Source organism: Gopherus flavomarginatus, chromosome 14 (assembly GCF_025201925.1).
Source record: "Gopherus flavomarginatus isolate rGopFla2 chromosome 14, rGopFla2.mat.asm, whole genome shotgun sequence".
NCBI lineage: Eukaryota > Metazoa > Chordata > Testudines > Testudinidae > Gopherus > Gopherus flavomarginatus.
The window spans coordinates 39,344,215-39,360,708 of record NC_066630.1 but is presented as its reverse complement, the minus strand read 5'-3'; the positions used below and the strand labels follow the sequence as shown (position 1 = coordinate 39,360,708).

The following is a 16,494-nucleotide window of genomic DNA, read 5'->3' as shown; positions in this document are numbered from 1 at the left end:
CACCCCTAGCACATGGCTTACATAGTATTTATCCATACAGGTGAGGTCTTCAATAAAAGCCAGGGTCACATTGGTCATTAACATGGTTGTGACATATATGTACAAATACCATGTACAATGTTTTGTGTGCGCGTGTGTATACCGAAAATATATTCCTAAGGAAGTCTGAATCAAGGAAGGATTGAGAAACAGGTTTCAGCCAGACAAAGGATATACGTTCACCTCTCTGCCTCAGGTTCTATGTAAATGAAGCATTGTAAGTCCCTTTACCCTGGGGACGAAACAATGAATTTTGGGGGTTATAAGGAGAAGGCAAAAGGACACCTCTTTATCCTGCACTGGAGGAAGGAACTGGACAGTGTGATCACATTCATGAAAACAGGATGCCAACCTGCCCTGGTTGAGAGCACTGTGAAGGACATACAAGTGAGGTAAGGCTCCTTTTAGACAAGTGGTTAGGCTGTAAAAGTTAGGTTTGGTCTCTAGAAAGCGTGTATGGGTTCTGTTTTATATATAACCTTTCTGTTTCCATTATCCTTACTCAGTATCTCTTAAATATTTGTCTTTGATAAAAAACTTGTTTTCACTATAAATATATCTCAGTGTTGTGATCTTATATAGGAGCTGATCCTCAGTTGACTCAAACAAGCTGGGGTGTACGCTGTCCCACTGGGGATAGCAAACCTGATATTTCTGTGAGTAATCAGTGACAGGAGCTGGATATCACAAGGTAATGCTTCAAAGGGGTTCACCTACTGTTAAGGCAAAGTAAGGGCTGACACAGCCCTGAGATTGTGTGGGTGGCTAATGGGGTCAGGGAGCTGACATCCCTTTAAGCACAAGGGGACTGACAGTCCTGGGAACTCAAAGAAAACATCACACCGAGGCCCTGGGAGCCACATGGATCAAGCACAATTGTGTAAAGCCATTTTTCAGAGCATTGTCTTTCGCTCTTTGGGCTGGCTCTCCTTGACCAGCAGCTGTTTTACACTGTCCTAAGCTCCACTGATTGCAGTGGGGTCACAGCCCAGTACGGACTATGAGTCTCTTTGCCACAGGTTTCTCCAATACAGCCTGGCTCAGCCGAGTAAACGAGGGTTGGAGCTGTGAAAGCAGAATGAACTATATTGTAAAAATAGGAATAGATTAAAGAAATGTTGTACGTACCTTTAAGCAGAAATACGAAATGTTGAAATACAGGTGCCAGGAAAAGAAACATTAGGCATAAACAAGGGTGCTAATGGTGAAACATTAACAGAAGATCGGTAATAGTTAGTAAGGAAATAAGATATGCATGCCTAGCCCAGGTAAACTTATCAGATTCTGCTTCCTTTGTTATCTTGTTAAGTTCTCGCCCTTTTATCTGTATAAATAAGATAGTTTGTGTCTTGCATGGGGCTCACATGATCTGGGTGTTATTAGCAGACGCTGTGCTAATAAAACAGAGTGGCCTGACAAACTGTGAGTCCTCAGTCTAACTTTGACAGAGCTTTCAGCACGATAGTCCACATCTTTCTGCTCACGGAACCATTGCACACATCAGACAGGGAAAGGAACTAGAGAAGCAAAGTTGTTACTTCAACTAATGGCGATTTATTGGAAATCCCGTGTTGAACAAGCAATGGTTTGACAGACACTGCAATACAAAGGGAATGATAACAGTAAAACATATTCTGATGAAAAGAACCGACAGCAAACCCACCAGGGTGTCCCAAAATGTCAGTGCTCAGTGACGCGCCAGCTGAACTCAGCACTTTGGGTTGCAGTGACTGCTGGAGCTGCAAGGCACTTACAGTTAAGGTTGCTGACCATTTCCATTAAAAATCCCCTCTTTCCACTGGTTTTATTTTGGGGTGAAGCTTCTCAGGTTGGAAAGTCAAAGCCTGCTATAGTCCTTAGTGAGGAGAAGGGCCTTTCAGTTTTCCAGCAAAAAATCAACTTCAGTTCAGCTGAGCGATGAGGCTGTAATGATACTTTGCACCTGCACTGCACCTACTCTATGAGTCTCTGTGTTTCATGCACATGCATGTGGAATTCCAAGTCCTACAAAAAACACTGTGAGCCAGGTTTCATTCAGTGGGCAAATGTGAACTGAATGAAATGGCACTTTGCCTTAACCAACAGGATATTTTGAGATGAATTCCGATCTTGGCTTGCTTTTTGAGTTCTTGTGTTGGTCTAGCCCAGGAGTCAGCAATCTCTGGCACAGGGCTCACCAGGGTAAGCACCCTGGTGGGTCAGGCCAGTTTGTTTACTTACCACGTCAGCAGATTTGGCCAATCATGGCATCCACTGGCTGCGGTTTGCTGTCCCAGGCCAATGGGGGCTGCGGGAAGCGGCGCGCGCCGAGGGATGCACTGTCTGCGGGTTCCCGCTGCCCCCATTGGCCTGGGATGGTGGACCGCGGCCAGTGGGAGCCGCGATTGGGCGAACCTGCCGACGAGGCAGGTAAACAAACTGGCCTGGCCCGCTGGGGACGGGGGGGTTACCCTGGCGAGACACATGCCAGAGGTTGCCGACCCCTGGACTAGCCAAAGCATCTAAATAAAAGAACCTTAAGGTTACAAAGTGGAACACTCAAAAGTTTAGAAATGCCAGGAAGTTAAGGTTGCCCGAGTAACCTTAATTCTGACCCATGTATGCGTGTGCGTTACAGTACTACAGTGCAGTCTTTAATTACATGATCACATGCTATTGTTTCCCACAGGATTGCTATCTCATTCAGTGAATAGGATGGATGGGGATCTGGGAATGAGGCAAGGGTCCCATAGATCCCTCACTTGTTCTAACCCAAATCTGTTACAGCAGGACAAATCTGAAGTAAACCCATTAAAGTCAATGAGCTTCAAATCTGCACCAGCCTCACTGAGAGAAGCATCTAGTTCAGGAGTGCTGGCAGGACAGTGTGCTGTCACAAGGCTGGGCTGCACGCATTTAATAGAATAAAAACCATCCGTTGCGGAATGACAGAGTGAAGAATAGTGTCTGGAACCTGCAGAGAAAAGGGTTGATTTCAGTTTCGTTTGGCCACAAGTATTCTGTGTGCACTTCTGCTCTACTAAGTTATTTAAAAATAAATGTAGCAACTTCCTTCTTCCACTGTGCAATGTCCAACCTGCACATCGAAGCAGTGTCTCAGAACAGCACTTTAAGCATGTGCAATAGGACTTATGTGTGTCCATAAGTGCTGCCTTCACTAGGGATGCTTTCCTGAATCGGGGCTTGAATGACCCCATGATTCAGCAGAAACAGCAGCATGTTGTTGTGCAGTTAAAGACTGCCTGATCCCCCACTGTCTTCATCATTGACACCTGTGCTAAATGGCTGTAAAACACTCCCACGGGGGGAGTGGACAGTTCTGATCTGACAACATTTCACTCCACTTTGTATTTATTTTGCACACGTCTAAATGGTTAGACAAGGTGGAGGGCAGTGCAGGGTCAGAACCTGTATTAGAATGTCTATGCACAAGAGGACCGAGTTAAGGGTGCATGTGCAAACTTATTATAGCTATTTCCTGATTTCTAAGGGATTCACTTTGCAATCTTAACATCATTTAACCAAGTTTCTGTCTGATAATCCAGTGTCCCATGCCAGGTCTGTGTGATGGTGACGCTGTGTTCCAGCTGGGGCTGAGGTCGAGGTAAGATCGGCCAGAGTTAAATGGAATGGAGCCAGAGGACACTGCATCACCAAGGTTGTTCTCCTGCTGCCCATGCAGGGATGTCCCGGTTCAATGCCAGCAGCAGTGTCCTTCTAAGGAAACTTGGTGCCTGCAGTGCAGCTGTTGACTCTGATGCCAGACTCAGTCCTAGCCTGCTCTTCTGCCCATCTGGTGTCCAGTGCACTGCCCAGACATACATCATATTTCTGACACTTATGATCCGCTGGTTTTGTAGGGGGAACGAGCATGACATTCTCTCATCAGCCTGCAGATCTCCATTGTCAGGCCATCAACAAATGAACACTTCTCTGCTGGCAGGGAGGGCTGGGCAAGGTGCACATGTGCTGTCTTGTCACTCGCAGTTGGCCCTGTATGAAGGAAACAAGGAGGACTGAATTTAGAGCATTAAATCCTGGGAACGTGCAGGAGAATACAAACTCCCAACCCAGGATCAAACTTCTCCTGTTCTAACAAGAAGTGCTTTCCCCCGGCCGGGCAGTCTATGGTGGGACAAGAGCTCACCTCTGTGCCAGTCTTCTTTGCCTGCCGAATTCTCTGTTGTTGGATGAGCAGCTGCAGTTCACACTTTTCCTGGATCAAAAAGCAGGACTCTTCCACAAAACGCAGGGCACCGCTGAAAATCCTCGTTATCTGAATGAGCCCAGGATGGCTCTGGCTGGGCTTGTGGGGAACAAGGAACCAATTTTTTTGACAAGTTCCCCATGTAGCTGGGCAAGTGGCTTTCCAGGGAATCAGGGAGCCTCAGCCACTTGCCCAGGGAGCCTGGGGTCGTGGCTCATGGCAGCCCGCCAGAAGGACCCAGGATCCTGGGAGCCCTGGTGGCACCTGCAGCCGGCCAAGTGGGCTCCTGAGGAATGGGAAGACAATCTGTCAAAAACATTCTGCTGGAACATTTCTGATCAGCTCTAATACAAGAGATTGTGACTTATAATATTCAGTGTGACATATTTTCTACTTTCAAAGAACCCACCTTTGCGGGCTGCATCACAGGAAACAAAAAGATTTCTTTCTGAGTAGGAGAACAACCCTTCTTTGAATTTTTCCCTACAAACAGCAGGATACTCGTGGCCTTTACAACCCCGCTCTAGCTTAACCAACCCTTCTTCACACAGATGTGGTTCATGCAAACTATGGTGTTTAAATGGAACTTGTAAAGATAACTCATTATCTGCTTCGTGCCAGACTAGTCTGATACCTTTCTTTGATAACTGAGTTTTTAGACAAGGGAAATGCAGTAAATCTAATATAAAGCACTGACATGGCACCATGTGGGAAACTATTAGTTAAATTGGAGAAGATGGTGATTAGTACAGAATTGTGAGGTGACTAAGGAGCTGGCTAAAGGGGAGATGACAACAAGTTGTGCTGAAAAGTGAACTGTCAGACTGGAAGGAAGTTACGAAAGCTTATGCCCAAATAAATCTGTTAGTCTTTAAGGTGCCACTGGACTCCTCATTGTTTTTAAGGAACAGCTGGACAATCAGAGGCATTTGAGGGTGCAATATATACAGCTGAAACCACCTTGGTTACCGAACAGCACAAAGATACCTCCTTTGACCAATGCACCAGGGGCTAAAGCCAAGAGTGAAGCATTCTCTGATACTCCATGTTCTGGATATGCAGCGAAGGGGTGGCTGCTACCTGTAAAGATGCGCGGGGGAGTTATTGACTGCTGAGGGCTAGAAACACAGGACACGATTCTAGATACTAACATGTCTGAGCGTATTTTGTCAGTAGTCCTGGCTGATCAGTCCCCAAGGGGGGAATCCCTACTTTCTGTAAACTGTACAGAACTGTTCCTGTCTCAGGCCTATATCCTGGAAAGTTTGGGCCACGTGAGATTTTTCCCAAGGTACCACAGAACAGTGGGAGGATCACACAAGTGTTAAAGCAGAACTGATAGAGTCACCAGCTCTCACAATTTCTTCGAGTGACGGGATTTCAGCCAGCCTGGAGCCAGTCGGCAATGCTGCAAAAGCTCCACTTCCTTATGAATTTCAGCCCTGTCTGAGAGAACCCCTCCTCTGACTGGCTGCCTTCCCGACTGCCCCACCTTCTGGGCAGGAGCAGCCAATCAAGGCTGATACAGGAAGCAGCCAAGGATATTTCACCACCCCACCCTTCAGGAGCTGAGAGGAGGGTTGCAGCTCAGGTGGTGGCTTGAGTCCAAGTTTGCCCGGCTCTGAGCTCAGGTGGTTAGCCCATGCTGCAGTGTACAGCCTGCTATTTTTAGCATGCTGCCTTGAGCAGAGCTAGCTCGAGTCTGTCTACAGGGGCTTGGAGGCACGCTCCCAGCTGCAGGGTAGAAACACCCAGTCAGTCCTGTCCTGTCCTTCGTACACCAACTGTCTCCATGGGCAAGGCCAGCACAATGCAGAACCTGACTGAAGCCACGTCAAAGACCACTTTAGCTGCATATCATAACAGTGCAGTAAAGTTATACTCACCAGTATAGGCAGAGAGTTCCTTTGCTGCAGGGAGTGGGAGCAGCTAGAAGAGTCATGGACAGTGTGGGGAGGTCTCTATGAGCTCTTGCAACATCACCTCCGCCCTGAGCCAGAACAGAGCCAGATAGGGTCAGGATCTACGGCCTCAACTATCCTGAAGGAAGTCTTTAATACTCAGCATCAATTGTAAGGCAAAAAGACTTACCAGTGGAATGCTCCTCGATGTGCAGGAACCCGTGGTATTCTGCCTTCCCAGATCAGTATACCCCTTGATGCCCAGAGACCAGGGATAGAGGGAGGATGGGAGCTACGCCCTCACTGCTCTGGAAGCCACTACCACTGCTTGGCCCAAGCAGCCCATTAGGGTTCTCTGCAGTCAGCTTCTCACTGGTCAGGGCAGGGGTGGGGGAGGTGAGAAAGCTGGGCTGCTGCAAATGCTAATCTAGACACTCACAAGTGCGTGGTCCAGGATTTAGAGTGCTCTGGCTTAGTCTAGATTAGCATTTGCAAAGGTGTTAACTGCCAATCACCCTGAGTTCCAGCAGGCCCAAACTTCAGTTTAGACACAGCCTAGGTGGGGAGGAACCCCCTTTGCAGCCCACTTGCAGTCCATCACTGTGGCGTCAGACCAGGCTGTTGGGTGAGGCTGAGCTCTGTTTCTAAGACACGATCAGTGGTGCTTCATCGACACGTCTGACTGTATATACTACTGCTATTGAATGCAGCTCCTCAGGAGACCCCAGAATTGCAGGCAGGGATCTGGCTGGGGACAGGCAGCTAGAGGACACTGAAATTGTGTCCACACTATATTAGTTCCCTGTTTCCTGGCTTTCAAGTATTTGAATTTTCACTACAACGTTCTGATCATGTTTTAAATTAAATGGTGTGGCTGAGATTCTGTGCTGCCACTGGTGGAGACCCAGCATGCCTGGCCCAGGCCAAAGGCAGGGCGGCCTCCTGATTCTGATCTGTTCTGGGAGCACTCTCCATTCCACCCCTGGTGTAACTCAGGCAACAATGGGGGCTTCTGTAAGTTATGGCAGCCTCCCAGGAATACCTCAGCAGGGTATAGCAATGGGCAACATGGCTCCACCCTGACTCCACCCCAGCTCTTGGAGGGGTGCCAGTGTAGGGCTACCTAAGGCAGAGCAATGTAGTGCCTGCACGGGGGGAATGGGGGGGAGGGTGGGAGGAGGAGATACTCCACTGAGCCCCTGCGAGCTGTGTATGCATCCTACACCCTGCCGGAGTGGCATATAGGGCTGGAATCCCACAGGGTCTGTTCACAACCTCAACTGTCCAATTCCACAGGGAAGGATAGTGGGATGCCAGAGAACTGAGCGATGTTGAGGAGCTCCTAAACTCTGCAGCTATGAAAACATACTACTTCAGTTAAAAACCCATCTTGACAAAAGGGACACGAGCTTGTGGAATCTCTGTTCTCATTTTCACCATCTGGAAGAAGGGGCTGAATGATACTTGCTTCCACTAGGTCAAATGGTGATCTTTATTTATTTATTTTTTGTGGGGTGCAGGTGATTAGTGAACCAATGGGTCAGTTGGTGTTGGATGTTCATGTTGAGTCGATAGGAACCTTCTAGGTAAAGGCGTTACCTCTTTGGATCAAACAGCAGAAATCTATGCAGTGGTGCTAGGAGTCCTGGCTTTACACACTGCTCTGATGAACAAGGACAGAGAAATGAGCTTGGAGTCACAAGCACCAACTTTTTTCAGCACCAGTGGATGCTCGTGCCCCACCCCCTGGCCCTGGCCCTGCCCCTGCCCCAACTCCACCTCTGCCCCAAAGTCCCCACCCCAACTCCGTTCCTCCCTGCCCCTATTGGACTCCTTTCCAAATTCCCACCCCGGCCCCACCTCCTCCCCCAAACGTGCCACGTTCCTCCTCCTCCCCTCCCTCCCAGGCTTGCCACACAAAACAGCTGTTTTGCGGCACAAGCACTGGGAGGGAGGGGGGAGAAGGCAGACCCGGCGGCGTGCTCAGGGGAGGAGGCAGAGGCAGAGATGAGTTGAGGCCGGGGGGGGGGGGGCGCTGCCAGTGGGTGCTCAGCACCCACCAATTTTTCCTCGTGAGTACTCCAGTCCCAGAACACCGGTGGAGTCAGCGCCTATGCTTGGAGTATATTGTCGTATATTGTATTGAGAAGTAGTAAGAGAAAGGATTGGATCCAAAAGACACATGGTATATTATCTTCAGGAAATTTAACTCCTAAAACCACGACAGTGTGAACTAGTTGGTTTGTGATGTGCTTACATGTCTGAAAAACTCGGTCATTGCAGTTACAGAGACATTGGACAGATTAATCTGCAGGACAGTTCATCTTTTAGACCTGCTAGCTTTGGGTGTGTATAAATGTCACACTGACTGGGCTTGTTCCAGGGCCTCTGGGCAAAAGCATTGTAAGGCAATCCAAGGCCTACTCTGTTACGCTACTGGTAAGTACAGCATTCACCAAGGAGTGAGAGTAAATCTTATCTTGCCCAATTACATTCCTGATGGTTGGCCAGTGCCAAACAGAGGAATGGGAGTCATGTCTAATCCAAAATACTCTTACACCCAAATCTTCAACACCAAGCTACATACCACCTGATCACCTACAAAGCAAACACTCTTGTCATACCAGGAGGAATTCTAGCACGTACAGACCCTGTCAGCTGGCTACACTCTTCAATCAGCCTATGCCAATGTCCGCACAATCAAACGCTGCTGTTGGTCTGCAAATTCTTTATAAAATCTTACAAATTGTTTGAATTTCACCACAGAAGTGAGATAAAGCTCACCAATGTTATCTCTGGGGGAACATGCAGCGGTGAGGGGATGTTACTTCATTTAGAGCTCTGTAAAATATTTTTAGGTGAGCTGTGTCACTTCCGCGTATTGGAACATGAATTACATTCATAACTTCACGCCTTAAAGTGAACAATCAGCCCCACTGAACAAACCCCAGCCGAGACTTGTATTTATTGAAGCAAGTTTCCGCCCGCAGTGCTTTCAGGCCCTTGCCCCTTGATGCTGATGTTGCTTTTCTAATTTCCAACCCATTCACGAAGAGCTGCAGCTCACTTCCCTGTCACCCCAGCAGTCTCGTGCAGCGCTGCAGCTCTGTCACACTCTGACATTTCTCCAGCTTCCAGCACAGTGACTCACTGACCTCAAGCCCTAGCAAGCCTGACCACTGCTAACTGATGTTAATTACTGTACAGTGTCACAGGTGAAACACATTACCATAAGATATCCCACTGAGTGGGCCCTGGTGACTAAAGATAACAGATCCTCATACGTTTTGTATATGGCATGTCTGATACAATATACACTCTCAGTTATAATGCTCAGTGCAGGACTCAGAGTGGGGTAAAGATAAAAGCAGCTTTATGCTATCTTGGTACATGACCAATTCCAGGGCTTCCAGAGGGCAGATTCTGACCCCTGGCACAAATTATGGCAGTAAGGGCTGCTCATATATATGTCCTGCTCTTTAATGGCTCCAAAAGGGCTCTTACCTACCCTGATGGCGATTGCTGGTGCGTGCCTGCTCGTGAGTTCCCAGTGTGACACTGTGGCCGAAAGGGCTAATGTGACTCACGGATGTTTGAACAGGGGACTCTCAAGAAGGAAAAAGGAGATTATTTTACGTTTGTATTTAGCCCTGGAGTGACTGCTGCTGGAATACTGTGGTCAGTTCTGGTATCCCTAATTCAAGAAGAACGTTGAGAAACTAGAGAGGGTTCATAGAAGACCCACAAGAACGATTAAAGGATTGGAAACCATGCCTCACAGCAATAGGCAAGGAATTCAGCCTATTTAGCTTACCAAACAGAGGTCAAGGGGTAATTTGATTACAGTCTAAGTCCCTACGTAGGGAACTGAAATTTGATAGAAGGCTCTTCAATCTAGCAGATAAAGTTATAACAATGGCTGGAAGCGGAAGCCAGACAAACCCAGACTAGAAATCAAGGCTCAAATTTTTAATAGTGAGAGTAATTAAGCATTGGAACAACTTATTATGGGCTGTGGTGGATTCTCTGTCACTAGAAATGTTTAAATTAATACTGGATGTTTGATTCCAGGAATTAATTTTAGAAAATCTTAATTCCTGGAATAAAACAGGAATTAATTCAGGGGACTTCTCTGGCCTGTGTTATACAGATCAGACAAGATGACCACAGTGGTCCCTTCTTCCTTAAAAGTCTGTGAATCTGCAGCCCCTATGGTATGGGGCCAGGAGGGAGTGGCGCAGAGCTGCACTAGCTGAATCCTCAGCAGTCTTTTTAGGGCAGTTTTCTGCACCCTGCGAGCCATGAACAGAGCTCAAGATGGGCCAGTATTGGCTACATTTGGTGAGATCTTTGGCTCCCATATTTAATAGGAGGAGCAGCTTTATAAACTAAGATAAATTTGTATCTTTTTTTGCACGTTTTACAGCTGCCACTGGGCTCATTGATGCTCTGGTATAATTCCACTGTAGCCAAGACAAGGGTGCTTGCTTCCACGAGAACTGGATTTAGCGCACAAAGGGTGAAAACTCAGCTTGGTAACATTGTGTTTTGGAATCAACATATCTGATTTATGTAGTCACTCTGGATATCACTTTTATGCCAAAATGCCTTGAGCCTTTCCTGTGCCACACTCCTAGAACTGTTTGTGCTACAGTTTGTTAACATCTTCCTGGTTCTGAAGTGCTCAGAAGAGAAAACAATATTTCCAGCTGCAGACACCAGAGCCTTATAGAGAAGTGCTGTTAAAACCCTGCTACTCTAAGTGATACTCCTGCAACACAAAATTACATCAGATTTGTTTGCAGCCACTTCGTGTTGCAAGCTCATACTTACTTACTCACTCTCATGGGTTCCCAAATGTCTTCCTCTCAATCAATAGCTATGTTTAATTTTGGCTTTGTCGGTATATGTGACATTGCACTCTATACGATTTTATGAAAATATGCTAATATAACTGGAATATGCTTCATGCAAAAGGTCTCTTGTAAGGTATCATTACAAAGCTTATAATCTACTGAGTGTGCTCATCCTATTTGTATAAATGTACCACTCTTGTATCTGAAACTAGAAATATGAAATATAACTCAGAGTCTATTGTAATTATGCAAAGTGCAGGTCATTAATGGTGGTTTGAAATCTTGATGACTCCCATTAACCAAGGCAATTGACTGCAGATGGCTCCGTTTTACCTGTAAGTCTTCCTGTAGACATGCGTGCTGGCAAGTGGGCAATGAGTCTTACAGTGACATGTGATCATGTCACCTGAACTGGAATCCATCTTTAACCTGGTGCTTTCCCGTCGAGAAAGGGGGAGTAGGAACCCAGCGGGACAAAGGATTCCCGCCTTATGCAAAAGATATATAAAGGGGCGGAACAGAACGAAGAGGAATCCCCTAGCTACCATCTGAGCTGGAACAAGGGCTGTACCAGGGGAATGGATTGTGCCCAGACTAGGAAGGCATCCAGTCTGTGAAAGAAACGTATTGAAACATCTTTCAGGGTGAGATATTATCTGCAATCAATTTTATTACTGTATTAGGCTTAGATTTGCATGTTTTATTTTATTTTACTTAGTAATTCAATTTGTTCTGTCTGTTACTACTTGAAACCACTTAAATCCTACTTTCTGTATTTAATAAAATCACTTTTTACTTATTAATTAACCCAGACTACGTATTAATGCCGGGGGGGGGGCAAACAGCTGTTTATAGCTCTCTATCAGTGTCATAGAGAGTGAACAATTCATGAGTTTACCCTGCATAAGCTTTATACAGGGTACAAAGAATTTATTTGGGTTTAGACCCCGTTGGGTGTTGGGCATCTGAGTGTTAAAGACAAGAACACTTCTGTAAGCTGCTTTCAGTTAAGTCTGCAGCTTTGGGACAAGTAATTCAGATCCTGGGTGTTTGCTGGAGCAGACGGGCATGTCTGGCTCAGCAAGACAGGGTGCTGGGGTCCCGAACTTGGCAGGGAAAGCAAGGGCAGAAGTAGTCTTGGCACATCGGTTGGCAGCTTCCAAGGGGGTTTCTGTGATCCAACATGTCACAGTATACATCAGGGGTTGGCAATCTTTCAGCAGTGGTGTGCCAAGTCTTCATGTATACACTCTAATTTAAGGCTCTGCGTGCCGGTAATACATTTTAACATTTTTTAGAAGATTTCTCTCTAAGTCTATAATATATAACCATACTACTGTTATATGTAAAGTAAACAAGGCATTCAAAATGTTTTGGAAGCTTTATTTAAAATTAAATTAAAATGCAGATCTTATCAGTTTAGTGTGATCCTTGCCCTTGCTTTTCCTTGCTGAGTCTTCCAATGTCTGGCACATATTTGGATACTTTAAGCTGCACACAGGCTTCTGCGTGATCAGTTGTTAACCAGCTGACACCCTAGATTGGCAACTGAAGTGAGTAGTGCTGGCGGCTGGTAGGGTTGAGCAGGGCTGGAGGCCTGGACCCTGTCTGGCAGGGGGTCTGTGCTGGAACTCCAACCGGAAGCAAGGTGAGTGGGGCTGTGGCGGGGACCCCGGCTGGCAAGGGGCCAGCAGCTGGAACCCCAGAGCGGCGGCAGGCTGAGGTCAGCCCACCCAGCTCTGGGGTTTCAGCGGTGGACTGAGTGTCTCCACCCACTCCCACTCTGGGGTTTCAGTCGCCGGCTCCTGCCAGACAGGGTCTCAGCGCGTTGCCAGCCTGGGGTTCCTTCACCCAGGCCAGCAGCAGGCGCTGAGTGGAACCGGCAGTGAGACCCCAGCTGGCAGGAGACAGCGGCAGAAACCCCAGAGCGGCGGCAGGCTGAGTGGCTCAGCCCGTGTTGCGTATCATCAAAAATCGGCTCACGTGCAACCTTTGGCATGTGCGAGCAGACCCCTGGTATATATCATACTTCTGCGTCCAACTCTTCTTTTCTCTATTATCCCTACTGAGCTGTGCTAGCAGTGGTTGTGGTGAAGGTGCTTCATAAACAAATGAAGACAATTGTTACCTCTCCCACACAGCCCTCCTTCTGCATGTACTTCCGGATAATAGACCAGATTTGGCACTTGCTCAGCACTCTTCCACCAGTAGCCACTTCAAAGCGCTCATAAGAGCCGTACTTCTCCAGGACGGCATGAATGATCCCAGTTGCCTGCCACACACACATAAAAGAGAGTTAGTCTTACCCCAAGCTACCTCCTACAGTTTCAAGTGCAGCCTCCATAGCTATACACAAATTTCCTTGGGCTACAGCCAGTTAAAGGAATACTTGATAAAAGAATCAAATGGCTGACCGCTTCTGATACACAAAGACATTGTATATATTTTTGTGTTATCTGATAAAGGAATAACAGATAGATAAGAGTTGGTTGGGAATTTTCCAACATTTTGGGGTTTTGGTCAGAAAATGTTGATTCTTTTGGAAGGTTTCTCAGGTCCAGGAATGAATTTCTGGTTAAACCAGAGAGAAAGCATGCTTCTAGAATAGCCAACTGCCTCCTGTGGTTAGGGCACTCACCTGGGATGAGGGAGACTCAGGTTCAAGTCTGATTCAGAGCAGGGACTTAAACCTGAGTTTCCCACATCCCCGGTGAGTGCCTAATACCAGTGGACTAGTAACTATAACAGGTCTCCCTCTCCCTCCCTCCATCTTTTCATGAAAAATTTCCAAATGGCTCAGGTTCATCCTGTATTAGACAAAAAACGAATTCAATCGCAAATGGAATTTTGTTGCAGCTGTGAAAGTAGAATGAATTATATTGTAAAAATAAGAATGGATTAAAGAAATGTTTTATGTACCTTTAAGCAAAAATAAGAAATGTTGAAATACAGGTGCCAGGAAAAGAAACATTAGGCATAAACAAGGGTGCTAATGGTGAAACATTAACAGAAGATCGGTAATAGTTAATAAGGAAATAAGATATGCATGCCTAGCCCAGGTAAACTTATCAGATTCTGCTTCCTTTGTTATCTTGTTAAGTCCTCACCCTTTTATCTGTATAAATAAGATAGTTTGTGTCTTGCATGGTGCTCACATGATCAGGGTGTTATTAGCAGACGCTGTGTTAATAAAACAGAGTGGCCTGACAAACTGTGAGTCCTGAGTCTAACTTTGACAGCCAACAGACAAAAAACATCACGATGAGTGGTACCTGCCATCCCCCTCACTCTAGAGCATGACTGTCCTGACATGCTAGTCCCAAGCCCTGGCCAAACAACTCTTAACTTTACTGGTGCTTGGAAATAACATCTTCACAGCTTAATAGCACAGGCATCATTTTTTTAGCTCCCTTGAAATGCTTACCAGGAGGTCATTTAGGAAATGCTTACCAGGAGGTTGCCTTCCTGCTAGTTTCCTAACAGCCCTGCTCCACTATTAAATTAAGTCCACTCAAGCACACAGTGCACAATCCAATCACTCAATACAGTCCTACAGTAACTATCCCAATAACCAGCTCATTTGTGACAGGTTTCACAGTGGTAGCCATGTTAGAACTGACCCCCTACTTGGTAAGGCAACTTCCATCTTTTCATGTACTATGTGTTGTGACAAAGTTCCTCCTCTACCTTGGTGGGTCCTGTGCTTATTGGCAGATTTGCTCACCTCAGTGATCTTCCCCACAGTCTGGGTCAACTCCTCCTGTGTCTGATCAGGAGTTGGGAGGTTTGGGGGGAACCCGGGCCCGCCCTCTACTCCGGGCTCCAGCCCACGGCCCTGTGGATTGCAGCTATTTATAGTACCTCCTGTAACAGCTGCATGACAGCTACACCTCCCTGGGCTACTTCCCCATGGCCTCCTCCAAACACCTTCTTTATCCTCACCACAGGACCTTCCTCCTGGTGTCTGATAACGCTTGTACTCCTTAGTCCTCCAGCAGCACACCCTCTCACTCAGCTCCTCTCACACACTTCCTCTCCTCTGGCTCCCCCTTCCTGACTGGGAGGTGAGCTCCTTTTTAAACCCAGGTGCCCTGATTAGCCTGCCCTGATTGGCTGCAGGTGATCTAATCAGTCTGGCTGCCTCAGTTGGTTCTAGCAGGTTCCTGATTACTCTAGTGCAGCCCCTGCTTTGGTCACTCAGGGAACAGAAAACTACTCACCCAGTGACCAGTATATTTGCCCTCTACCAGACTCCTGTACCCCACTGGCCTGGGTCTGTCACAGTATATATTTCTGCCTACTGTATTTTCCACTCTACTGCAATCAGGAGAGTGTAGGTATTGGGGTGGGGAGAGATAGCTCAGTGGTTTGAGCATTAGCCTACTAAACCCAGGGTTATGAGCTCAATCCTTGAGGGGACCACTTAGGAACTGGTGTAAAAATCTGTCTGGGGATTGGACCTACTTTGAGCAGGGGGTTGGACTAGATGATCTCCTGAGGTCCCTTCCAACCCTGATATTTTATGATTCTCCCTGCATCTGATGAAGTGGGCTTTAGCCCACAAAAGCTTATGCACAAATACATGTTAGTCACTAAGGTGCCACAAGTACTCCTCATTGTTTCAGGTCATTTGTAGTATTGAGACGTTATTACAGATCAGCCCCACACCCTTCACACTTAGCTCTCCCACTTGCAGATCTCAAAGCAGTTGACAGACAGACACAAATAGCCCCACTTTACAGACAGCATATCCAACCACCCACATGTGAAGTGCTTTTGCTCAAGCAATGTCATCTGGTGGATCAGCTATGGGTCTATTAATGCAGTGATCTTGGTTCTGTACTCAGATCTGCCATAAACTTTGTGTGACCTCGTGCAAACCACAGGCCACAAGGCTGCTGACGTTCAGAGTCTAACTCGGTCTCAAGGATATCTCTGCACTGCAAAATAAACCCCACAGCAACAAGTCGCAGAGCCTGAGCAGCACACTTGGCCTTGTGGGGCTCACACTCTGAGGCTAAAAATAGATGTTTATTCATTTCCACTCAAGTGGGAACTGGGGCTCTGAGACTCTCTCCCCTTCCTGGGTTCCAACGTGGGCTAGAGACCAGGCTCTGAAACATCCACGCTGCTAAAACAGCCTTGTAGCACCAGCCCTGGGAGCCCATATCAGTGTAGGTGTACCCAAGGTGTCTACCTGGGACCTGATTTCTGGAAGTGCCAAGTACCCACAACTCCAGCTCAAGTCAATGAGAACTATGATTGTTCAGTAACTCTGAAAAAAATCAGGCCCAAGCTGTTACAATTAGCTACCTAAATAGTGAAGGATCCCCAATTAGTGGCCATTTTTTAAAGTGTTGGTCTTAACCTTTTTGTGCCTCAGTTACTACTTCATCTGAAAAGCGTAAGCAACATATTTTGCCAACCTCCCAGGGAAGAGGTTTGAACTGCAGACAATGATTAAGACCAGCCAGTGGAACCCTAAACTATA

At 46.9% G+C, this 16,494-nt stretch overlaps 1 protein-coding gene across 4 annotated transcripts in view; it reads right to left on the bottom strand.

Moving 5' to 3' along the window:
* The window catches only part of MATCAP1 (microtubule associated tyrosine carboxypeptidase 1), a 54,479-nt gene that overhangs the window by 26,597 nt on the left and 11,388 nt on the right, over positions 1-16,494 (bottom strand). For all 4 annotated transcript variants that reach the window (XM_050923172.1, XM_050923173.1, XM_050923174.1 and 1 more), the window contains one exon: positions 13,132-13,275. In XM_050923172.1, coding sequence (XP_050779129.1) covers positions 13,132-13,275 — 144 coding nt within the window. The remainder of the gene's footprint in view (positions 1-13,131; positions 13,276-16,494) is intronic.